General features: G+C 42.0%; 1 protein-coding gene across 1 annotated transcript in view; it reads right to left on the bottom strand.

Annotated features, from left to right (window-relative positions):
- Positions 1-707: 707 nt before the first annotated feature.
- The window catches only part of FGF14 (fibroblast growth factor 14), a 147,119-nt gene continuing 121,246 nt past the window's right edge, over positions 708-26,580 (bottom strand). Inside the window, exons 4-5 of the mRNA XM_015423199.1 lie at positions 5,393-5,591; positions 708-844 (exon numbers count right to left, since the gene is read on the bottom strand). Of these exons, the coding sequence (XP_015278685.1) occupies positions 708-844; positions 5,393-5,591 (336 nt within the window). The remainder of the gene's footprint in view (positions 845-5,392; positions 5,592-26,580) is intronic.

Here is a 26,580-nt window from a genome sequence, read left to right as displayed (position 1 = left end):
AATGCCAACCTCAGGAGCGCACAAAAGTCACATTGACTCTTCATTGGTAACTTTGAGACAATGATCTGTTCTTTGACAGGTATAATTCCTAATAGGGTTTTGAAGGCTCCCCTGATTCCCTGATTGCTTTTTTCTTCCTTTCCAAAACTAAGCCACCAGCAACATTTAAATCTGAGAGAAACACAATCCCTGCAAAGGAGTCACACAGACAGCGGAGCGAACAGCCTCGTAAAAAAGGGGGAAGAAGAGAAAATCCATAATAGCACAGGTTTACAGCATCTATCTAGAAATTACTTGATATTATTTTGTGTGCTACAAAATCGAACTTAAAACACATGGGTTTCCTGGACTCGAAAGGGGGGATTATGGGTAACTGTCAGCAGGCAGGATATCAAGTGTACTTGTGAAGTATGTCATTCACATGAGGTGTCACAGTCACAGAAAAGATATTAAAAAGGCATTCCATATCTGGTAGGGCATTCCATGGTCTGAGTTCAGCTGGTTTATCCAGGTGTCTTCTTTGCTGTGGGAGGACGTACGGGTTGAGATTTATCCGCTTGCAACAACCTAGTTTGGAGCGAGCAGAGAGCAAGCATTCGCTTGTCTCCAGCTGATCCACAGATGCCAGAGTGAGACAGTCTTGCAAGGATAAAGTGCTCAGCCGTACTTAGAGAGCTCAATAAGTCACGATACCCATGCAGATCTGGCTATGTCGTCTTACTCTTGTTAACTGGTTTGCCTCCATTCATTATTGCCGATGCACTTGTGCTTTTACTTGGAGTCACCCCAGCCTTTGGCACTGTTTCTCCAACATCATGCAAAGATGGTTCTCGATACATGGCAACTAAATAGGAAGAGGGGAAGAGAATTATATGAGAAAGAGAGAAGAGGGGGTAAGTAAAAATACTAGCAAAAGTTCATACAATCCCCCCCTTTCAACATTTTAGCCTCTGCAGTTCTTGTATATCTAACTGCGAGTTGTGGCTGCTGGTTTTAATTAAAGAATTTTTGAATGGTATCTATGTCTTTGCCACAAACTCACAATTCTTTACTTTGCCCATTTTTTCCCTGATATACATGAAATTGCAGACTGAACCTGCAATCCAAAGCAAACTTGCTTATAAGTAAGCCCAGATGAAATCATTAGGTCTTAGTACTGAGAAACCTGGTTAATGATTGGCTGTAAATTTGTTCAAACCATAACAGCAGAAATAGCAAGGGTGTGCTGTGGCCTATTACCTGCCAGTCAAGGGAATTAATGAGCTCATCCCAAAACTAAGCTCATGCATAGTTTGGGGTGCTAGAGTAGACAATCCATGTTCATGCTGAGTGACAAAAAAATCTACCACATCTAGAGACGTAAACTAAGAATCCAAGCAGACATCACCAAGGCCTTTCAAAACAACCAGTGGGAGTCATGTCCAGAACAGTCTAATCCAGTTCCTCTGTGTTAGCTACAATGGGACACAAGGCTAGCTTCCTCTGGGTGAAGCCCAACTCCTTTGACCATCTGAAAGGACTATGCTGTGGTTCCTGAGACCTGCATGGACAAAAGCCATGTGAGATGAAAGCTGTAGTAAGGAGCACAACTGGGAAGACTGAGGAGAAAAGGCGATGGGATCCAACCCACTGAATGGAATTCAACGTGTCCGGTAATTTGTAAAGATACTATCTTCAGTATTATTTCTGACTCTGATTAATAAAAACATACCTACTTTTTATTGAAATTTTAGAATACATGGATTTAAAACCATAGTGACGTATGGAAAATCTGATTTGGGCCACTAAGATGGAGAAATGCATTTGGGATAACAAGACCATGCATCTCAAAAGGGACAGTCTGCTGATCATGGAAGTGTATGACTGGGGCAGGCCAAAGCTTATTTTAGGGTGTAGAGTTTTATAAACTCCAGTTTCTTATTCAGGCTGCTTATCCAGCTGTTTGTTGAATAAGAACCTGGGGACCAGAAACCAACTTCAGATTCATAATTTGATTCATCCTAATACCCTAGTTGTCTATTAAAGTGGTTCCTAAATGCCCTGAGAAAGAGACAGATCCCAGATCAGGAATCAGTCAAGTTGCCCCCAGGGACTTGTCACCCCTTATTGTTCCCCCAAAGCCAATTAATGTTCTGCCAAGTGACAACTGGATTATATCCAGAGTAGTTGCTGAAATAGTCTGTTGCAGCAAAAATGATCATGAGTCTCATGGCAACTTTAAGACTAACAAGATCTTTTTTTCAAGCATTAAGTATAAGATTATTTTAACCTGATAAATATGTACCAATGTTAAACAGCACACACTGAGCAAGAACAACACCCTGATAGGAGGTAACACTTTTCCTGGTCCAGTTGCCCCTTGCAATTAACAACCACACTGGGAGATCAGCTTCAAACTAACTTCCTCACTGTCTGGGTCCAAATTTGCCTTCAAGCCTAATTGGTGAAAGGTTCCAAATGAACAACCTGCTAACTAGCAGAGATCATTGAAAAGAGAGGCTTTTTGTTGATGGAGAGTTGGTCACACTTTGACCTGTCCTATGGAACTGCTGTTCATATTTTCTATACAGATATAGATATACGTGGAATACCTATTATACTTTAATACACAATTAACTTAGAAACCTTTTAAGTATTGAGCACTAGGTAAAGGTTTCCCTTGCTCGAAAGCTAGTAGAATCCAACTCTAGGGGGCAGTGCTCATCTCCGTTTCCAAGCTGACGAGCCAGTGCTTTCCAAAGACTTCTCCATGATCATGTGGCCGGCGTGACTAAACGCCGAGGTGCACGGAACGCTGTTACCTTCCCACCAAAGCAGTAACTATTTATCTACTTGCAATTTCTTGCTTTCGAACTGCTAGGCGGGCAGGAACTGGGGCCAGAGATGGAAGCTCACTCCGTCAAGTGGCACACTCGGGTCTTGAATAGTCGAGCTACTGATCTTCCAGTCTGGAACTCAGCATCTTAACCTCTGAGACACTGCTAGCTCTCCACAAAACTAACACCAATACCATCAACAATCAAAATAGAGAAATCAGAATTTCCCCCCACCTTTACTTTTCTGAATTGCCTGTTTTGTTGATGCTTCACCTGTATGATTTATCAATACATACATACATACATACATACATACATACATATCAATATAGTTAATTCTCAAAGTGGCCCCATCTGTGGACACTTCAATCCAGAAACTGGGGCTATGGACAGATAAGACATAACTTTCTACAAACCTGAGAAAAGCCCCATATTTTCAGAAAAATCAGATTTAAAAAATAACTGGGAGGTTGGCACTGTGCAAGTGGAGCAGGCTATTCCTAGCTGCAGGGGGACGGAAGGAGAGAAAGCTAAAGACAGGGAAACACAAAAAGGAAATATGGAGCAGAAGTCCATCAGTGGCTATTAGCCACAAGGTACAGATAGGAACTCTCAGGCTGGGGCAAGTGATGCTCTGTATTCTTGGTGCTTGGGGGGGGGGCAACAGTGGGGGGGCTTCTAGTGTCCTGGCCCCACTGGTGGACCTCCTGATGGCACCTGGTATTTTTGGCCACTGTGTGACAGAGTGTTGGACTAGATGGGCCATTGGCCTGATCCAACATTGGCTTCTCTTATGTTCTTATGTTAAATAAGAAATAGTGGGGGAGGGGAAAATAAGATGTCCTGTGAACATCCTTGTAGATCCCGCATGTGTGTGTATCTGTAATGGAACTAATTGTTTGAAAAAAGGCTTGAAGAATGAGCTGGACAATAATATGAAAAGATAACAACATACATCCTCACTGAAATCAAACAGCTCAATATCTGGATGGAACCCAGCATCAGATATCAATTTATTTCTTCGGCAACCGAATGCTCCACAGTAGCTGGTGGGGGGCTTTTATGAGGCCAGTCTATCACAGCCTAAAGGGATACCTCTATGGCAGATGGAGTTCAGCTCAAATAATTTTTAAGTTAAAGATCACAGTTCCCAAGGAAGGAACACTGGAAGTTGCAGTCCTGTGAAGGGGTTGGAGGTTTGCATTTAGAAAACACTCAGCACTCTCCCTCCTAGGGAGGAAACCGTGACAAGTGTCAAATTGGCTTAAATGTTTGGTGTGAATTAAGAGGGACACCCAAGGGGCTTTCAGAAGGTGAAGCCAAGGGCTTGCTGCTGAAATCTAAGTTATCTTGTGCTGAGTTAACATCTCCTCCTGTGGCCCTCACATTCCTTGCCGCACTGCTCTTGCCCAGTGTGCTCTTGTTGTAAAAATTTATATTGGCATCAGCAAAGCCTTGTAGGAGGCAAATATGATCCGTGTCCAACAACATGGTTTTGATGATATTGCAAATATGTACACTGAAATTTAACAAAAATAACCTGATAAAACCTGCCCTAAGAAATTGTTAATGTCATTGGTGATATAAACATTTCCAGGAAAAGGCATGTACAACAGAATAATTTGACCAAATATTGAAACTGAGGAACAGGATTCAATTAGGGAAACTGACATTTGGATTTCACATTATGAGATTGCCTCCTGGATATTTTATTTAAAAGTTTTGCTGCGCTGGATTCTGAACTGGATTTTTTTGTATACAGAGTCATCTTGAGATTAATGAGTGTCAAACATCAGCAACTCTTGATTTAACTTTGAAAGACCTTTTGCCTTCTCAAGGGGAATACCTAAACTTCATGTGTATCAGTCATAATTCATTTTAAAATGTAAGCACATCTGCTGTAACTCACATGCTCTTCCGCAAACCAACTAGCAGCTTGAGCTATGGGAATTTAGATTAGGACATCAGCATACAAGAAAGAGTTAAAGGCCCCAAATTCCTGCATCACTTTCCGGATTAAGTTAGTGGGCCCTAATCTCATAGCAACCCCCCCCAAAAAAAGATGGAAGATAACCTGTAACAAATGAAGCTTCCTTATACTGAGTCAGACTGTTGGTCCGTCACAGTCAGGATTTTCTACAGACTGGCAGGGTCATTGGGGGGGGACGTGGGGGGACGCCATCCCCCCGGGTGAGGTGCAGGAGGGCGGGGCTTGGAGCTCCCTGCTGGTGCCCGCTGGAGGTCGCCGCCGGCTGTGGGGAGGACACACTTCCGGTGATGTCAGGGGGTGTGGCATATGCTAATGAGTTATGCTAATGAGTCCCCCCTAGCTCTTTTTCTACGAAATGACCCCTGACTGGCAGCAACTCCTTAGGGTCTCAGGCAGAGCTCTTTCACATCACCTACGACCTGATCTTTTTAAAATGGAGGTGCTGGGGATTGAACCTAAGATTTTCTGTTGGCTAAGAAGATGCTCTACCCCTGAACCATGGCACCTCCCTAATCTATCATGGATCTCCTGATATAAAAAATAGTTTGGGCCTTCATTCTATTTGGCTCTCCCACAGAAATCTTACCTTCCAATGGCTTCGGTAGAAAATGAGCTGCTGGTTTTGTCTTCTTCACTCTGTTTCCTTTCATGACTTGTCCTTCTTTATTGAGTCCCAGGAACCAGGCCCTACCTGACTCTTGTTGTCTGTAGAGCATCGATGAGTAGATTACATAATAGTTTTCAAAAACAGACTCCTTAAATTTGCATTCTGGTGTAAAAAGTTCCTGCAAGAGAAAGAGAAAATGTTAGAGAATAATATCAAGTAATTTTTGGAAAGGGGGATTGTTGTAATGTTTGGTTTTGAACCCTAATACCATTGAAGGCTGAGAGATTTTTTTTTTAAGCTCAGTTCAAAGGAACAAGCATGAACTCCAGGTAACTGATCACTAAAAGTAATTTGCAATTTAGAGATTTAAATGCTACATAGATGTGTATAATGTTGGTTATAAATAGATATTGATAATTACACAGATAGAGACTTGCATACATGATTATACAGGTAACCTCCCCCCCCAACACTTCTGAAAGGTTACAGTGAATTTTGTAGGGTTGCCGGGCCCTACCTTCGTCCTGGTGGGGGGGGGATCTTCAGGCCCAAATTTACCATAGAGTTTTGTCCAAAAACTAGAGTGTTGCCATGCGACATCATGACATCACTTCCAGGTGAGGTCATCACACTGCATTTGGGGCATCTGTGGGTGGGAAGGAGCCCGCAAAAGTGGGGGAACCCCCCATGGACCAGGCGGGCTGCCAACCCTAGAACTTAGTCAAACAATTTTTGTGGCTAAAAGAAAAGCTGTACAACCTCAGCAAGCAGGTAATAGAAAAAACATACCGTGTACAAAGCAAAACCTTCTGTACAGCCACTCACACAAGCACTAAAAGCTAAAACGTCTCCGAGTATTCTCAAGGGACATACAATTTTTAAGATGACAGTCTAATTCACTTAAGATGTCTTTTAAGACGACAGTCTAATTCATTTAAGTGATTACTTTTACTAATGATCGGCTGCCCTTTATTTTATTTATTTATTTTAAACCTTTATTAGCCACCTTTCTCCCTTGCAGAATTCAGGTGGCTTACAATATAAATAAAATACTATAAAAATGCAATAAAACAACAGTAATAAAACCCATAGAAACCACAGATTACTTTAAGCAGTAATAAAAGAATCTGGGATCACTTAATATAACCTCTAGATAAGTTAAACCCATTTAGATATATTGAAAAAGCTGAAGGTGTTAACGCTACTTTAGAATAAGTACATTTCTGCTATCTTTTACTGCATGCACTGCTGCTTTCTGCGAAACCAGTATAAATGGGAAGTTGGCCAAGAAACAGCTGCTAATTATTTAGATTTCCCAGATGGCAAAGTTTGTCATTATAGTTTTGCAGCAACTTCTTTCAAGCATTATTATTTTTAATTTTTTTTAATTTTAGAAAACAAAGTAATAGTATAGAGGGGATACAAAAGGGAGAAGAGGGATTATATATACAACTGTATGTATCAAAGATAATTATATATTACAAAGTGTATAAAACAGAAAATATTTCTCCTCAACATCCTCTTTATTATAATTTTATAATGCAATGGTCCTTACTTCTGTTGAAGTACTTCTATATTCAACATTTTAAATTTCAAATTTCACAACTGATCTATTTTGCAACTACATTATTAGTTTCATCATTACTACATATTCAATATTACATATTTTGCCATTTCTACATACTTTCTATAACTTTTAATATATCAAAGTACAAAGGAAAGTCTATTATATATCTCACAATAAGAAAATAAAAAATGTTTCTGCTCAAAATCCACTTTCTTGTACATCTATATTCAAAGCTTGTTCTAATTTTGCCTGTGCACTGCAATATTATATACAATTTTTAAACTGCTTCTCATTCTAGATTTGTCTCCTGTTTGTATAATACACACTTCAACTCTCCTCAGATTTCATAATTGATCTGTTTCTTCCATAGGTTGTTAATTTCACCATTACAGCATAGTGGGCAAGTTTATTTTCCCATTCTTCTAAGTTTAGACAGATGTCTAATTTCCATTTTGCTGTGTAGATAATTCTAGTCACTAATGTATTTGAATATCGTTTCCAAATTTTTTGGTGATTTATTAGGCAGTATACCTAATAACATATTCTTAGCTTCCATAGGGAATTTAAATGTTAATATGTTCTGCATTTTCCCATGTACTCATTCCAATATCTTTTTGCTTTTTTACAAGTCTACTGCATATGGTAAAAGGTTTCATCTATGTCTTGACATTTCCAACATTTTCTCTTGTAGTTTTTGTCTATTTTCTCAATATTCTTTGGGGTCATGTGCCATCTAAAAACATTTTGTACCAGTTTTCCCTTAATGCCTGGTTGGCTGTAAACTTAATTCCCCCCCCCCATAACTTTTCCCACTGATGCATAGGTCTCTGCTTTCTAAAATTCTGCATCCATTTAATCATACATTTTTCACTTGTTCTTCTTCTGCTTCTAGCTGAAGTAATAATTTATATACCCATCATAGTAAACTGTCTTTTTGTTTCATAATAAGCTGTTCAAACTCAGCCACCTCTCTTAAAGCTCTACCTTCCATGTTGATAATCTCCTTTAGTCTTGAAACTGATCAATAATATGGCAACCATTTAATGTTGATTCCTTCATCTCTAATATCTTGCCAGAACTTGAATTTCCCCGGAGCATTTACCAAATTACCAAACATTAAAAATCACATTTATTTCTTGTGTTCTTATCATGATAAACTTATGTTGGGGACATAAACAGAGAATTTGGAGGGCTCAATAAATTCTGGCTTGTAAACCATATTCTCAAAAGTGCATCTCTAACTATATGACTCCTTTCTTGTGTTATGATCATTATAATTGATTTCTTAATCCATAAATAATTGTGTAAATCTTCATCTAGGTCTGCTGATTCAGGTTTTACTATTCTTTGTCTTGGTCTTTTAATCCAATCCTTAATCCAAACCAGGCCTGCCGCTTGGTAATATAACTTTATATTTGGAACTGCTAACCCTCTTCTTTCTTCCTCATCTTTTAATATTTTAAAGATTATTCTTGGTTTCTTGCTATTCTCAATAAATTTATCTGTCTTTGCCACACTATCAATATTCTTTCTTCTATATGTATAAGTAGCATTTAGTATTAAAAATAGTTTTGGCAGTACATTCATTTTGATTTCAGAAATTCTTCCCAGCCACAAGATTTTTAATTTTTTTCATCTGGATAAATCTGTTTGTATCAATTTCCAAGTCTTCTGATAACTGTTTTAAAAAGATTACAGTTTTACGCAGTTACATTTAATCCCAGATATTTAATGGGATAGGTGGCTACTGTACATTCTATACTCTTTATAATATCTACTTCTTGCTGCTGTGTTAAGAATCTTGTTATTATTTTGTCTTCTTCCTCTTTATTTTGTGTCCTAAGAAGGGTCCAGAATCTTCACTATGTTCCATTACGTATTGTAACAATTTTTGGGGAGCCAAGACAGTTAGAACCACTTCATTTGTATAGCTTTTCATTTTAAATTTTACATCATCCACTTTTATTCCTTTGCTCCTTGTGTCCTGTCTGTTTTTTGTAGCTGAAATCTCTATCACTAGGATAAATAGTAGGGGTGACAAGGAACATCCCTGGTGTGTTCCTTTTTTGATTGAAGTTGCTTCTGTTAATTTTCCATTTATTAAAATATTTGCTTGTTGGTTCATGTATATACCTTCCATCCAGTTCCAGAATTCAGGGCCGCAGCCCGTATTCTGAAGTTCATTCAGTAAAAAAGGCCATGTTAAATTATCAAATGCTTTCTCTGTATCCAGAAATAAAAATGCTGCTTTCTGTTCTTGTTCACAAATTCAATTGTATCTATTATGTATTGCATATTATCTTACGTATACCCCTTTGGTACAAAGCCTGTTTGAACAGTGTGTATTAAATCTGGTATACATTTTCTTAGTCTTTCTGCCATTACTGTGGCAAAGATTTTATAGTCTACATTCAGTAGAGAAATAGATCTATATGACTATAGCAGCAGTGCATTGCTGCCCTCTTTAAATATTGTTATATAAGCCTCTTGCCACATCGGAGGTATTGTCTTTCCTTCTTTTATCTCATTTGTAACTTTTTGTAATGGTATCATTAAAACTTCCTCAAAATGTTTGTAATACATTGCTGTCAGCCCATCTGGCCTCATGCTTTGTTCTTTTTCATCTATATATCTAATTCTCAGCAGTCCCCTCTGCGTGCAGATACTTATTTCAGTAGAAGCTGCAGGGGGAAAGTAGACAGAAAGCTGAAGACAGAGGGGCAGATAAAGGTAGGTTGGGAAGGAGGATCGGGATGCCAACTCCAGGTTGGGAAATTCCCGGATATTTGAGGGATGGAGCCTGGAGATGGTGGGGACTGAGGCAGGGAGAGACGTCAGACAGATATAATGCCATAGAGTCCCCGCCTCAAAGCAGTCATTTCCTCCAGGGGAATGAATGTTGCCAACCTCCAGGTGAGGGCTGGAGATCTGGAATTACAACTGACCACCAGATGATAGAGATCAGTTCCCCTTGGAGAAAATGGCTGCTTTGAAGGATGGTGTATATGGTATTATAGCCTGCTGAGGTCACTTCCAAGCTCAAACCTCATCCCCCCAAGTCTCCACCCCCAAATCTCCAGGAATTTTCCAACATGGAGCTGGCAATCCTAAGAGGAACTGATCTCTGTATTTGGGCAATCCACTGTGATTCCTGGAGAGTGGCTTATGCCACTGCTGCTGTTGGTTGGGGAGGAAGTAGGTGGGAGGCCAGGAGAGTGACAGGGGAAGAAAGATTGATGGGATGGGGGCAGAAAGGAAGTGACAGGCATGGGCCAAATTAATTAATACAAGATTCTTTAATGCTACACATTTTAGATATCACAAGTGCAAATAGAGAAGGTTGCTCCACTGAGAAGCATTAGTGTCTGACTGCTCCTGACTCCTGAACTTTTAGTCAAATCAAGTTACAAAGTTGTGACATATATTACAGTCAGGTAAAGGGAAAGGAGATTAAAAACCTGCTTAATTTGTCTACTTATTTGCAAAAAATATGAGTCACAATATAGTTCAAAGAAATCATGGAAATAAGTGAATTAGAGTTAATGAATCACTAAGTCACTGGGGTCATTTTTTACATCTTTATACCTTATTAGAAATTTTCAGTATGCTGATGCAGTCCATTGAATTGTAATTTTTCATTTACTATGCATATTAAACAATATGGATATGGTCTAACCAAAGTTAAGCAGTTCAGCTTTCATTGATTTCAGTGAAAATGCTTTAAACATTTGCTTAACTCCACAATTGAAATCAATGAGGCTTCAGTGTTCTTAATTTTAGATGGATTGTGACATGAACACATACACGCTCCAGTCCAATCATCATTTAGTTCAGTGGTGCCTTAGTACAAATAATATGAAAGCTTGTGCTGTTTGTGCTTGCAAAAGTTAGGCCCATAGCCGGGGGGGGGGGACCTTGGGGCGACGCTCCCTCCTGAATTTGCCCCGCCACCTCATTTCCCAGTCCCCCTCCTCCTCCTCAGGGAGGCGGAGGTAGCCTTGGTCTGCTGATCAGGAGGGAAGCGGTGAGAGCAGCTGGCTGGCTGGCTGACATCTGCCCAGTGGAGTGAGCAAGTGAGAGCAGGTGGGGAAGAAGCACACGTTCCACCCCTAGCCCAAATTGGCAAGCGAGAGCCATGAGCCAAATCGGAGGGTGGAGGGGGAAGCAAATGCAGTGTTTACCTGCCTGTGGCATGGCTGTCTTGCCTTCCTCCTTCACCCGCCAGCGACCCCGTCATCTCCTTGCTGCTGCCCCGGCTCCTCCAGAGCAAGCTGCTCACTTGGGGTTAGTTTGGTGTGTGCCTCTTTTTTTTAAACAGGAATGCAGCTGCAGCAACCTGGTGGTGGCCAGAGCTATGGCAAGTGCAGGAGCAGCCCCAGCCGGCCCACTGGCTGGGAGGCAGAACTTGCCTGGCAGTGTGCTCTAGCTCCCCGTGCCACACAGGCCGAGGTGGGAAGAGAGGCAGGGGCCCTGCTCACTGACCCTCCTTGCTTGACCCAAGGGTGCACGACTACGGGGCTGGTAAAAGTTACAAAAGGATACAACAATTAGTTCTTGGTTTTTTGTAAATCTGTGGAGCATTGTCTCTTTGTATACCGAACTCTGCAGCTCTATATGCACAGGGTGACGAGAATCTGTTATGCTTTATGGTCATCCAGCCACATGTAGGCACTTCTCCAATGGTAGGAATGCATCATAGTATTAGAAGCCCAGATCAGGCTTGCACTTCATTTTTACTAATGTCTTTAGCACAAGGTCCATTTCTCATGTGGGAAGGCTCAAAATTATTTTTCAGGAACAAGAAAGCATGCAAGGGAATCTTTAAGAAATAGTTCTGGGATTTCTCTGAAACAGACATGTGGAAGGTTTTGAAAAATACATCTTCGTAGCTCTCAGTGAATGGGTGTGACCTGTAGGAGCATATGTGCATCTGTTAAAAGGACACTGTTAAATGACAAAATGATTTTAAAATGACACTGTAAAAAAAATTAAAACTGGGTGTCTCATTTGTACTGAATTAGCCATATTAGCTGCCATTTCTTGATCACCTCATAAGACAAATGTTACAATATGAAGAAAAACCCATTTATACTTTGTTGGCTGCCATGGATTGGGAGCAGATTTTAAAAATCTGTTATTCCTAACCCATCATTAACTCCTCCTGCCTGTCTAGACAATTGGTTCCTTTGCTGTATGCACATCCTATTTAAAACACACACTCACACACAGAGAGACTCTAAACAAGTGATCTCCTTGCAACAATACTCTTCCCTCCTTTAGCAAAGTTATGAAAATCTTCACCTGTTATTGTGCTTTATTGTGCTACTAATCCACATTGGTCTATTTCTACTTTAGTGAGCTAGTTTGGCATAGTGGTTAGAATACTGAACTAGGATCCCGGAGACAAGAGTTAAAATGCCTACTCTGCCATGAAGCAAAGTGACCTTGGGTCAGCTACTCTCTCTTAGCCTTACCTACCTCTCAGGGTTTGTGAAGGAAAAATGTAAGGGGGGAAATGTATGACACCCTGAACTCCTTGGACAAAGGGTAGGGTAAAAATGTACCAAATAGATACTGCTTGCTCTTTAGTGGTAATGGGCTTTTGGGAGAGGGTTTTCCCCTCTTACAGCTGGAAACCCTCTACAATGGAATATAACACCAGAAATCCTGAAGCAAGGATTTTCATCTTCTGCTCCTGTCAACAATAACAAAGAAGTGCAAATGTTAAGGAAACATTAGCAGCCCACACGTTGCCTGCTTGTGCCACTTTGTTGACTCGTGAATTTTTAGAAACACCCACCGTCTGTTTCCCTCTCACATAAAAAGTTCTCTAAATTCTCAATTCAGATATCTACTCAACACCACTTAGAAGATCAGCTGACATTATTCTGCAATCTATCAGAACAAGAAATTTCTTGTGGCTGTGAGCTTGCATGTTTCCACAGTGCATTATGGAAACTTTTCCGACACGTGGGCAAATCCCTTTTATGATAGTCTGTCCACAACCAAGCACTCATAGACTGCAATTAAGAGTGGTTCCAGGTGTTGCAGCTATCTTATTACAAAAGTCTGACAAATCATACAGGTCATTCTATTGCCATCACCCACATTTCATGGGTGTTTGTTTAGATGGCCTGCTCAGGATCACTCATGGATTAGACAAGTGCCTACTGGAATTTTTGACTCCTTTCCATACCACAAATTGTTTTCCAAATTCCCATCACTTTTCAAAGCCATTTTCTGTGCAGTGAGAATATTTTGTTGTTGTTGTTGTTGTTGTCGTCGTTGGTTTTTTAATTATTATTATTATTATTATTATTATTATTATCTAAAGTTCTCTTGTACTCACACAACTAGTTCTTTGCAACCTGGTATGGACCAGGTATCACTGCTACCAACAACAACAACAAAATCTACATCATGCACACATTCTACATCATGCACATCATGATTGTCATACATGGCAGAATTTTTGTTCAGGCAACCTGTAATGTTTCAAGTGTCTCATTTAACCAGATAACAGATGTTTCTGAGCTGAAAAAATGAACCAAATTTTAAATTTAAACAGAAATCGATACTGAGATAGTACCTAGTATATTACATCTATCCATGGGAGTATTTAATTTTACAATGTTACGGATTATCACTTGTTTTATTAAAATGAAAACAAGCTACTTTAATGGATAAATTAACATACATTTGATCAAAGCCAAGCAGGTCTCTTCTGTGACTACAACAGAAAACAAAAATCTCTGTATGAGTACCATAGAACCTGCCTTGGAAATCAGTCAACTTTTCACTTTCCTATGTTCAGCAAAGAGGTATCAAGCAAATTAATTTTGTCTCTATATTTACTGGTTTAAGACCAATACTGGTTTAAGATCAAGACAAATCACTTAATAAAACTACAGTTTACATACACTGGAAGCACTGACTACAGATTAGTTAAATCAGATTCTTTGGGTGTAATCCGATTTGCAGTCTAATATACAATGCAGTTAAACTGTAGTATTTTGCCTTAAGCTGATTTAGTCCCATTCAGATCTACTTGGCTAAACCAGCTTATACTTCAGCAGTTTAGCTCAACTGGGCAAGGGACCAAGTTTTTAGTAACATTACGGTAAATGCTAGAAAATAAGTTTAATTCTAACAACTAGTTTGTGGACTGGATGCTCCTGAAATAAAGGGACAGATACACTGCCAAACAGTTGTTTGGTAGAAACAGCTTCCTCTCTCTTCCTCTGTCCCTCCTTCCTCCTGCTAGGGGGGGGGGGAGTGACATAGCAATTACTAAAGTGGTCCCAAATTTTCAGGACCCTGAGAAGTCCAAAACAATTGGGATAACAAGAATCATGTCTTCACCAAAATCTATATCCAGAATTAATATCATTAGTTTTGGAAGCACACTTTTTTCTGGAAATTACAACATGCTAGGAGAGAGGCTATGCTTAGAGTAATGGCCAAGTGAGGGCTCCTATATCTATCCTGAAGAAAACACAAGACTTTCAAGTTCCTGTTTTAAATGTTACACAAGAACTACTGCAACAATTATTTGAGCTTCCCCCTCCCCAATATCCAGTACTGTAAAGTCTGAAACCACTCTTGCTTGGAATTGATTTAGTATCAAATATGTACAGTGTCAAACCTCTGAACACATACTCAGTCCTCAGAATTGATTTAGGATCAAATATGTACAGTGTCAAACCTCTGAACACATACTCAGTCCTCAGAATTGATTTAGGATCAAATATGTACAGTGTCAAACCTCTGAACACATACTCAGTCCTCAGAATCTCCAATTGAAGTATCTCGGGTATTAATGCTGAGAAAGACCCTTGCTTGAGAACCTGGAGAGCCACCACCAGTCACAGCAGACAATACTGGGAGAGGTGGACCACTGGTCTGACTCTGTATAAGGTAATTTCACCTATCCATATATATTCATACACTGGTGGGAGGGGAAGGAGGAGGGAGGGGGAGAGAAAGAAAAGAGGAGAAATTTTAAAAAGATGCAGAAAAATCATGAGACAACTTTTGCGGTAGCAAGCTTTAAATTCTTCCATGTTTTCCTGTGAAACAAGGTTTATTGTGGGATAAGGCTTTGCTGTTTATTACTCTGGTTGCAAAAACAGTAAAGGCAATAAAAGATCTAAAAGTATTTATTCTAATTTATTCTAATTGTAATGCTTTTTGATCCCACAAGAACAGTTAGCATCTTCAGCACTTACCCAGACTTCTCTTTGTCAGTCTGGACTTATTTGGAAGTCAACTTTTCTAAGGTTTTGTTGGAGAGTTCCAGGTCGGTTCCTCTTGCATGGTAACTGGTCTGATGTCAAAAAGCAACTATCTTTTGTCTGGTCTGTCGATTTGATACATTTTTATGTTGCCCCCCCCCAACTTAAGGTCCCCAAAGTGACAATGAAAACCATTCAAACAAGCTTCTAAAAATACATATAAAATAATTAAAACATCATTTAAGCAAAATATATAAACAATTAAACACATAAACAGGAAGGAGGGTCAGTGAGAGAACACCAAATGAAGTGGACGAGTCTACTGTAATAATTGGCGGTGAGGGGCTTAAAAGGGGGCAAACTGTTCCGCCACAGGGATGCCAGCCCCATGATCAAGTTCCAATTCTGGGCAGTTACCAGGAGGGCATTGGACACCTTGGGTCTGGGTCAGTTTTGGTTCGGGACTCATTCTTTTCAGATTGAGGCAGCCTCCACAGCAGCTGCTACGGGCTATACCACTCCAGCCATTCAATGGCTGGGGGTTTGGAGGTCGCAGTCTTATGTTTGTCCGCTTAATACTCTATAAGGGATTGGTGTTCTGCTGTTAGTTCTGTTTTCTTCCCAGATTCAGCTGGCCATGGTGAGAGACGAAGAGTCACCATTTGCAGCCACAGTATGGTTTTTTGTGTGGCCCACTGGGCCACGAGGGGCCCCTTCAGTTCACAGCTGTGTCTCAGTGAGTTTCCCTCAGATGAGTGGTTGGGGTGATGGGACTTTAGGTGGCATGGACTCATCCCATTGCTGTTCAAGGGGAGATGGGATCCTCTGCCTTCCCATATTGGTGATCCACTTGGGTGGAAACGATCATGGACTTATGAAAGGGTGATTCAAGCAAAGGCTGACCTGGAGCTCATTAGGAGCAGGTGGCTGGAGGTGCAGGTCATGTGGTTTGCTGTATTGCCATGCTGTGTGTGGGGGGATCCTAGATGTTTGGACAGGGCATACCGGAACTGAGGAATGCATTGGCAGCTGGATTGGGACAGTTCTTGGCTCAATTGGGACAATTCTTGGGAAGGACCATGACTCAGTGGCAGAGCATCTGTTTGGTATGCAGAAGGTCCCAGGTTCAATCCCTGGCATCTCCAATTCACAGGTTAGGTAGTAAGTGACATGAAAGACTTCCACCTGAGACCCTGGAGAGCTGCTGCCAGTCTGAGTAGGCAATACTGACTTTGATGGACCAAGGGCCTGATTCAGTATAAGGCAGCTTTGTGTGTGTGTGTTCAAATGCATGAGCATCATATAAACTGGCTCAAATGGATACTTGATTAGACCCCAAAACACAAAATTTAGGTTCCAAGTTTGGAATGTGATGGCAATATGGAGGACAACCCCGAAGATGGTCTGTTCCAAGTGACATCACTTGCTCATGGTTGACTAACAGTGCAAGTTTGTTTCCTGGAAGTAAGCCCCATTGAGCAGACTTCAGTTGGATTCTGAGCAGACCTGCTTAGGGTGGTACTGAAAGACACCTAAAGAAGGAAGCTTCTGGTTTTTATTCTCTTTCTAGATCCATTAAGAGCCAAACTAGAAGTGACTGCATCCCTGTGTCTGACATATGGATACCGCTGCCATTTTACAGACTAAAATGGGCTATTCAAAATGCAGTGAGGGCCTGATTCTGCTCTGTACTGAAACGGGTGCCGGGGGGCACCTCACAGCATTTAAAAATCTTCAGTTTTAGGCTTTTAAATGGCCACAGCATGCCCATGTCGGACAAGAAGATGCTGTCACCAAGGTTTTAGAACCTATAGTGGAATTACTCTTAGTTTTTATATGCATGAGAATTACATGGTAAACTGAGGTAGCAGAATTCTTAACATTAATCTTCGTATGAGAGATCTTCCATTTTTAGAATGCCACCAATGTTTAAAACAAACAAACAAAAGAACACTAACCCCCTAAAAGCCACCTTGTCCCCCAAGGGGAAAGGTTTTAGTCTATCTCTATTGCACAAGTTTTCAACAAGCAGGAACCTTGTAGGAAGCATGCAAAATTGTAATTTTCCTCACCTGCAGCAATGAGGTGGTCAGCTCTACCACCTCATTGCTGCATGTGTGGAAAAGAGGTCTAAACCCCCATCAGAAGAGCAGGAACCACTAAGCTGAGAATGCTAGCGGTAAAAATATCCTAGGGAATATTTCCCTCCCTTTCCTTTCTTCCCTGTCCCACTAGAAGGAACCTGGTTCCTCCTTACTGGAAGAGAAATGGGAAAAGAGTCTCTTCCGGGGGGCTTCCGGTCTGGCTCCCGCGAATGGCGGACGCATCCTTGGGTCGCTCCCGAGGGGCGTCTCACCCGCCCGCGGTGGAGGAGGGAATCCGCACGAGCGGAGACCCGAACGAGCACCTCAGGATGTGAGGAGCTCGGATCCGGGGCGCTTTAGGGCGCTCGAGGGGGGGGTCTCTCTCTCAGCCGAGAGGTTGGAGACGAGGCTCCCGCCATGCCCTGCCCCTTTGGACCTTGCTGCGTGAGCGATCCCGTTTTTACGGGGTTTAGCGGGGCCACCGGACGTCACCGAGTGATAAAGCGACCATCCGAAAAAGTTGAAAAAGAAAAGATCGGCTTAACTGTGAGTTGTCAAAATGCAAAGAAAAAGATCTAAAACCGCTCCCCCCCCACCCAGCGAAAAAGGCGAGGAGGTTAATCCTCTAACTGCATAAGCGAAAAAGAAAAGGAGGGGGGAATGGACTGAGCGAACAGCGGTGTTTTCCCTTGATGTATTTGAGTTAAAGCGAGAAAAAGTTTTGTCTCTCTGGAGCACACTTTAAGAACTTTCTAAAAGTAAACAAAAAAGAAAAGATGTCGGAGCTGGGCAAAAACGAGCGGAGGAAGGGAGGGACTTCCGTCTGGGCGTTTGCTTGTGTGTGAGAGCCGGCTGTTTAGTGTTTTGGACTGTTTATGGCTGTGAATCCGACTGGAGTTTTGTAAAACGGAAAAGTTTGAACTGTGACAGCGAGGAGTGCCTGGCAAGCGCTTATATACGTCAACAGTTTCGAGAAGGACCCAATAGAGAGTTTGGGAGCGGAAATAAAAGCGAAATTAAATTAATACCATTCTCAAAGCTGGGGACCTCCAAGGCATGAAAGGAAGAGGATTTATAATGCATGAACTGAGTGTGTTAACAGCAACCCGAAGGAGAATTTAACAAGCCGGAAGTAGAAGGCAACAGAGGAAACCCCTCCTTGTCAGCGAGTAAAAGTGCCCAACACGCAAAGAAGCGCAAAGAAGCGGTTCTGACTGTATCCAGAAGAGATTTTTTTTTTAATTAACAGAACTCAAGGGAACATTACTAATATACTAACAGAGAATCACATGAGACCGGACTAAGAAAAGAAGTTTGACAACACACAGAAGAAGCCCAAGAAGATTAATTGGACATTACTAACAGTTTAATTTACCAGTTTATATATCACTCAGCTTTCTCTTTCTCCCACTGTCTACCTTTCCCTTTTTTCTTTTAAGCGAAATACCTCCCCTTTTTAGGGGAGCTAATAAAATCTTTATTAAAAAAAAAAAAAAAGAGTCTCTTCCGGGGTTTGGCAGCCAAGAAATGTGGGCTGTCGTAATTGCCAGTGGATCCTTTTGGGCTGGTGGGAGCCTTTAAGCCCTTCCATCTTCCAGTCACTAGTCCCTGTTATTATAGGCTGAGAGACACAAATAAAAGAGCTATTCACTTGTCCTTGTCCCATCTACCTGTGAATTACTGTCATGCTTGTAATGTCTTAATTCGACAGGCCAGACATTTAAACCATGGAATGGAGAAGTCCAATTTGACAGGCTCCAGGCTGTACCTCCTGATAGGCCAGACCCTTGCCCTGCAGGAAAGAGGGAAAGCAGCTCCCTGAGCCCAGATTTCTATCACTGATGATAAGGTACACAAGTGCAGGACATTTTCCTATCCCTAGAGAGATACTTAAAAAGGTAGCACATGCAGGACTCCCAAGTACTTACCTTAATTCAGCGGGGGATGTATAGTTCTTCGCGGGACCATTCCCGCAGGGAAAACACAGGCGTCGCACTATTCTGTCGCCCAGATGTGATGTAGGCACGTAGCCGGGCGACGCTCTAGCAATGGGGCTGGAAACTTGATGGTACCATTGAGTTTCCAGTCCCATTACCAGAGCATCGCCCAGCTACGTGCCTAAGTCATGTCTGGGCGCCGGAATAGTGCAGTGCCTGTGTTCCAAGCAAGACTTTTCTGGCGGGGAAGCATGTGCCCCCTGCCGGATCATAGGTAGGTACTTGGGAACCCTAAGCACATGGCCTTTGTGCCTCACAGCTCTTGAATCACAAAGTGGGAGAGGAGGGGTTACTGGGCCTGATATTCAGGGTCCTGCTCAGTCGATAACTGTCTCTATAATGCTGAGTAATAAAAGACAGGGATTTTTTATTTATTTATTAATTATTTACATTTTTATCCCGCCCTCCACGGAGGCTCAGGGCGGCTAACAGGCATATAGCTAATAAAACAATAAAAACAGTACAAAATATTAAAAGTACATCACAATTTATAGCCTATCTAAAAACAAGACTATCTAAAAACAGGATGGCAGTCCTCTGAACGTCCCATTCTTGCCATGATGCAAAATGGAACCCCTGAGGTAAAATAATCTCCTCACAAAGCTGGATGGAGAACAGAGGCCCAATTCAGACCCTCAAATAGCAGTCAAAGGCAGAGAAAGGGCTGACAATGCAAGGAGGGCGCAAGCTTTTGTGATCCCACAAAACTCTTCATCAGGAAGATGAAGCACAGAAAGTAGGGTTGCCATCTCTGAATTGGGAAATTCCTGGAGATTTTGGATGTGGAGCCTGGAGAGGGGGGGCTGCAGGGCACAAGAGTCCACCCTCCAAGCTCGCATTTCCCCCAAGGGGACTAATCTCTGTAGTCTGGAGACCAACTGAAATTCCAGGAAATTGCTAGACTCTACCTGGAGGTCATCAACCAAAAGAGAAAAAAAAGAGGGAGAGGCTTAAAAAGATATTTCACGGCATGTGGTGCAGACCTGGTAGAAATCGGAATACTCCTCAGAGAGACTCCTGAGATGAAAACAAAAATGTAATCTTTCCCTTTGAAAATATAAACACCAGAATTATATCAGAATCAACCCCTCAGCACTATCCAGAACACATAAGTTCTTGATTAACTGGTGGTTTTTATCATCTCAGAGAATGACTCTATGTTTTGCTTCCTGATCCCAGAAGTCTCTGGGACATCTTGAAATCTGATTTGTACCCAGCACCTGAGTCTGCAAATGTTCCCTGAAATAGCTTTTCTCTCTCCCCCATCACTTCCCTACTTCTTGTCCATAGCTTGATGAAAGTTCTAGGGAACACTGAAGACTGCACCTCTATTTTATGATATTTTGGTCAGACCCAATAAAAGGTATTACACTCCTGTCGTCTTTGGAAATCCTGTTTTCCACCAAATATTAGTTCCACCCTAAGTGACTTCTACCAAAATGAACTTAGCACCAAGCTGTTGGCTGTACTTCAAATGAGGAAAGAAAAGCCCTCTCATTTTGGTAAAGCTCACACTGATCCTTCAGGTATGCTATATTATGAAGAACACAAGAGGAAAATAAAGTTCCCTCCTCACTCCCTTGCCTAGGCATATATTTACAAAGGCTGCATGGGATGGTTGAAATGGGGGGAGGTTTATAAAATGAGAGATTTTAAATGGCAGTGAGTCACCCAGGCTACAATACTGTAGCTTGACCACCCAGAAGTCCGAACATGCGCCCAGAATGGACATGAACATTCTGCAATTCTTGCTTAACAAAATGACAGCATTATGTCTTCTATCTTTTCCCCTGCTTGAGATGTTACGCCCACAGACTTCTTCATTCACAGAACATCTACACTACAGGAACAAATTACCCGCTAATCATATATGTGCCAGAGACAGCAGCTAGTTCAATAAATGAAAGAGATAATGGTCTTGTTAGAAGACGTCAACCTTTATATCTTGGTGAACAATCACAGCTATGTATAATTGTTAATGTTTTTCTCAGCATCACTTTATTAGCCTAGTAGTTAGGCAGTTTTTGAAAGCATGCTTTCTTCAGAAATATTTGTGAATTTCATTCAATGAAGTAAAGTTCTACTGACTGTTTGTACTTTGAGAATATAGCTGTATCTATCTCCATATCTATAGAGACATAGCACAAATACACACTTAAATACAAAGATTCCCTTTATTTAGCCCAGAAGTGATGCATGCCCTTTTCAAAATGTATGCAGCCAACTGCCCTTTGATGCAGACAGAGAAACTACTTAACAATATTTTGGTTATATATTACATTATTCAGGGGTTTTTTTTGTAACTACAGTCTAGACACACAAATTACTTTGATTCCAATTTTGGAAACAAGTAATTTAGGGCCAATAAGACTGATGCCCTTCTAGACATTGTGCTTCTGTGGATGCCTAGCAGAGTGACAAGTTAGTATGTGGGTGGGATTGCCAACTGTGGCCCAGGAAATTCCTGGAGATTTCAGGCTAGAGCCTGGGGCTTGGGATGGGGAAGGAGCTCATTGGGTATTATGCCATATAATTCACCTGCTGAAGCTGCCATTTTCTTCAGGGGTACTGATCTCAGTAGTCTGGAAATCAATTGCAATTCAAGGAGAACTCCACCTCCCACTTGGAGGTTGGCAACCAGTTGTGCTGGACACCCACAAGCTAAAGTATGCTCATTCTCATACCAATTACTTCTCATCCAAATAAACGGCATGATCAGCATAGTTGAGGCACCACAGCTGTAGCTACAAAGCTCTACGGCAGCAGGTACCTCCTATAATATATTTATTTTCCTTCAGGTTTCTTGCCACCACCGCTGAAATAAATCAGTGTCCTAATGTAACCACCCCAAAGCATGGCTAACCCAAGACACATATTGAAATGCCAAGTTTGACAGCAGGCCAGGTTTCACAATTTTATCCATAATATTTGCTCTGTCACTGGCTATTGGCGTTACAAAACCATAAAGACAGACAGATGTGTGGCTTTCCCCCCCCCCAGATTTGATCCACAGCCCAGGTGACTAATGGCTTAGAGGTGTTGCAGAGTTTACAATGAACATGTTCTGCAGGAAAATATACCATTTTCAACCATTGTGATCACATGAGAACATAACAGGAGACCTGCTGGATCAGACTAGTGGTCCATCAAACCCAGCATACTGTTCTTCACAGTGGCCAGATAACTGCCCTGGAGGGCAAATAAACAGGACACAGCGGCCAAGCCTTCCCTGATGCTGCCTCCTAGCACTAGTCTTTAGAGGTTTGCTGCCTCTGAATGCAGAGGTTCCCTTTAGTCACCATGGCTACTTGCCACTGATGCAACTATCCTCCACGATTTGGTCTAGTCCCAGGGCTCCCAAGTACTTACCTTAATTCGGCGGGGGATGTATAGTTCTTCGCGGGACCATTCCTGCATCCTACACTGGACAGGCAGCTGCCTGTCAGGTGTCGCAGCAGTTGCAGGGTGCTTAAAGCCATAAGGGAGCCTGCCCCCAGCAGTAATGCCTTAGTGATCCTGCCAGTCTTGCCTCCACAGTAGGAGAGGAGGCGGGATGCTTATAGCTCCTGGGGAGGTTTGCTCAGCAGGATTGCCTTAGCACTACTTCTGGCCCAGCCTCCCCAATGCCTTTAAGTACAATCTCCCCCAACACCAGACAGGCTGGTCTCTGTCAGGTGTAGGAGCAGGGCCAAGGTATGAATGTTTATGGGGAGATAGTAAAGGACATTTCTAGGAGCCATTTCAATGCATGCCTCCCTCAGGAACCTGAAGAAATGTCCACCACATCACCACTCCCTCACACCAACTCCTCCTCATACCTCTCACCTCTTACTGCCCCCAAGATAGCTCCTGGCACACGTCAAGCCAGATACACCAATGCTATAAGGAGTAGGCAACTTAGGAATGCAGCAAAGACATTTTCACATAGTACTCCTGCAGTGCACTGAGCTGCACAGGCCAAGTACCAGCAAGATCACCCTGAGGTGCTCAGAACAACACAGTCTCCATTCAAGCAAAACAATCCATGAACACAAGTAGAGAGGCCATCACTTTCATGGAAGGGTGCAGGAGTTGACTTAACAGACGACTGCTTCTTAAATGGACAGTTCTATTCTATGTGGCCTGCTCCAGAATGAATTTACCAAGCAGCCTGGTGATCCTAGCACCTACAATTTTCTTCATTAGAATTCCTACAACAAATGTCACATTTCAGACTTCACATCATCAGTATTATAACTGGATTTACAGAACTTAAATACTCTAGCAAAGCATGGGTATCAGGCTAGTCTATATATATAAAAGACAGTCCCCTCACCATAAAATCAACACCCAGGCCAAACCCTTGGATCTAGCAACACGAAATTCGGGGAGAGCGCTCCTACCATGATGTGGATGCTCACTAAGAAGGGATTTTTAGAAATTTGGCCCCTAAGGGGGGTAAAATGTGCTCCCCCCATTGCTTCTTATGTGGCTGCCAGGCTGCTGCCTCCTTGCACCCCCCACTCTCTGATTGGTCAGCTGCAGAGCTCAGTGTTCTGAGGTAAAAAAAAGTTACAGGAGACTGCAGAGAGCTAATGACTTTTGAGGAAATCAGGAATGGCCAACAACCACCTGTGAGGTGCAGCAATGCTACTGGCCCAACCCTCCTATGGCTTCCAACACACTCCCCCCCACCTCCTACACCTGACAGGTGGCTGTCTGTCAGGTGCAGCAGTGGGTGCAGGGTGCTTAAAGCCATGAGGGAGGCCACCCCAGTAGTAACACCTTAGTGATCCTGCTGGCCCAGCCTTCACAATGGCTTGCAATACCCCTCCCCCTTCTACACTGGATAGGCATCTGTCTGTCAGGTGTAGGAGGGGGGTGGGATGCTTACAGCTGTTGGGGAGACTTGCTCAGCAGGATTACCTTAGTGCTACTGCTGGTCCAGCTTCCCTGGTGCCTTTAGACACACTCCCCCCAAACCCAGACAGGAGGGTGTCTGTCAGGTGTAGGAGCTGAGTACTTCATCAGGGAGGCTGCCCAAGCAGAAACATCTTAGCAATGCTGCTGAGCCAGCCTCCCCAATGGCATTAAACACACTCCCACCCTCTATGAAAATATACCTCAAATTTGTAGAAAAGTGGTTTTCTGTATAAGGTTATTTAACTTCCAACAATGTGGGTTCTAGAAAATTGGTTCATATGAACTTGCTTAATATGTGATTGCTCGGATGTTGTTTTGAATACATAGTTGCCTCCCACTTCTTAAATGTAACATAAATGAGAAGTATTTATGTAAATAAAAAAGGGTATGCCCTGCACCCTTCCAAATTATTATTTATTATTATTTGTTATATTTATGAATTGCCCCACCCTGCTACTGCAGGGCTCTGGGTGATGTACAACCAGAGATAAAACAAGATAAAATTAATTAAAAACATTAGTACAACATTAAAGGCAATCAGATGGCGAATAACCAATCTTCATTCCAACTCCTGTTGCCAGCTACTTCATGGACGGGGTGAGGACGGCAAAATAGATGTAAACAACAGGGAACGGGAAGGGTGCCAGCCAAGAGAGAACCATCACTGTCCTCACAAAAAATCAATGCCCAGGCCAAACCCCCGCACCAAGAAACCCAAAATAAGGGGAGTGCATTCCTACCATGATTTCAACCCCTACTACAAAGAGATTTCTGAGAAACATGACCCCTAAGGGGGTAAAAAAGGGGCAAAATGTGTTCCCCCAATTGTTTTCCATGTGCCTGGCAGGCTGCTGCCTCCTTGCCTCCCCCCTTTAATTGGTCAACTGTGTAGCTCAGATTTCTGAGGTAAAACCTGCCTGATTGCACCCACTTCCCTCTGATTGCTCAGCTGTGGATCTCAATTTTGTAAGATAAAAACAGAGTTAAAAGAGACTGCAGACAGTTGAGGACAGTTACCAAAATCAGCAATTCAAGACTCCTGAACAGACATTTCTCATAACAGCCAGCATGGCAATTGAGTTTATGAATATTCATGGGGAGATAGTAAAGGACCTTTCTAGGAGCCATTTTGATGTATGCCTCCCTCATGAACCTGAAGAAATGTCCAGCACATCACCACCTCCTCAAACCAACTCCCTCTCACACCTCTCACCTCTTACTGCCCCCAAGAAAGCTCCTGGCAAACGTTGAGCCAGATACAACAACGCTACATGGAGGAGGTAACTTAGGAATGTGGCAAAGACATTTGCACATAGTACTCCTGAGATGCACTGAGTTGTGCTGGCCAAGTACCAGCAAGATCACCCTGAGGTGCTCAGAACAACACATCTCCATATGAGCAAAACAGTATGGTCTAGAGAGGTTCTTCAGCAGAGAGAAAAAACAGTATGTGTGTCTCACTTCATTCTTTACATTACAATCTTCTCCATTAGAAGTCCTACAACAAATGTTACGTTTCAAACTTCACATCACCAGTATTATATATTATTATAACAGGATTTTTTTGTTCCAATGTGCATCACCTTTTAGTTACAAAAAACTTCACATACCACATTGTTGTCCAGTGACCTAATTTAGAGAGATGCTCCTGGAGATTTTGTGGGTGGAGTCTGAGGAGGGTGGGGTTTGGGGAGGGGATGGACTTAAATGGTTAATAACTCCATAGAGTCCACCTTCCAAAGCAGCCATTTTCTCCAGGTAGACTGATATCTCACCTGGAGATCTGTTGTAATAGCGGGAGATCTCCAGCCATTACCTGGAAGCTGGCAACCCTACCTGCAGCACTTGGTTTTCACCATCCTGAATAGTTTGAAACCTGGCATCTACACTGCTCACCCCCAATTCCTCATCATTTATAAACAAATTAAATAGCAGTGATCCCAATACCAATCCTTATAGGACTCCATTGCTCATGGCCTTTCCTTAAGACAACTGTCCATTTTTTCCTACATTCTGCTTCCCGTCATTTAATAAAATTTTAATCTATAAAAGGACCCATCCTCTTATCCTATGGCTGCTTAGTTTACTCAGGAATCTTTGATAAGGGACCTAGTCAAAAGCCTTTTGGAAGTCCAAGTATACCGTGTCTACCATATCACCACTGTCCATGTGTTTGATAACTCCCTGGAAGAACCTCTGAAAGGTTGGTGAGGCAGTGCTGTCCTTTGCAGAAGCCATGATGATTTTCCTTCATCGGGCTTTGTTGTTCAATGCGCTTACTAATTCTATATTTTATTTAATTTAATTAAATAACTTGGAGTAGATGTTAGACTAACTGGCCGATAATTCCTTGAATCCCCTTTAGACCTTTAAAAAAAAAAAA

This window comes from Gekko japonicus, unplaced genomic scaffold (assembly GCF_001447785.1).
Source record: "Gekko japonicus isolate JY-2015 unplaced genomic scaffold, Gekko_japonicus_V1.1 scaffold808, whole genome shotgun sequence".
Classification (NCBI taxonomy): Eukaryota; Metazoa; Chordata; class Lepidosauria; order Squamata; family Gekkonidae; genus Gekko; species Gekko japonicus.
The sequence above is the reverse complement of the archived record's forward strand: the minus strand, read 5'-3'. Positions and strand labels throughout refer to the sequence as shown.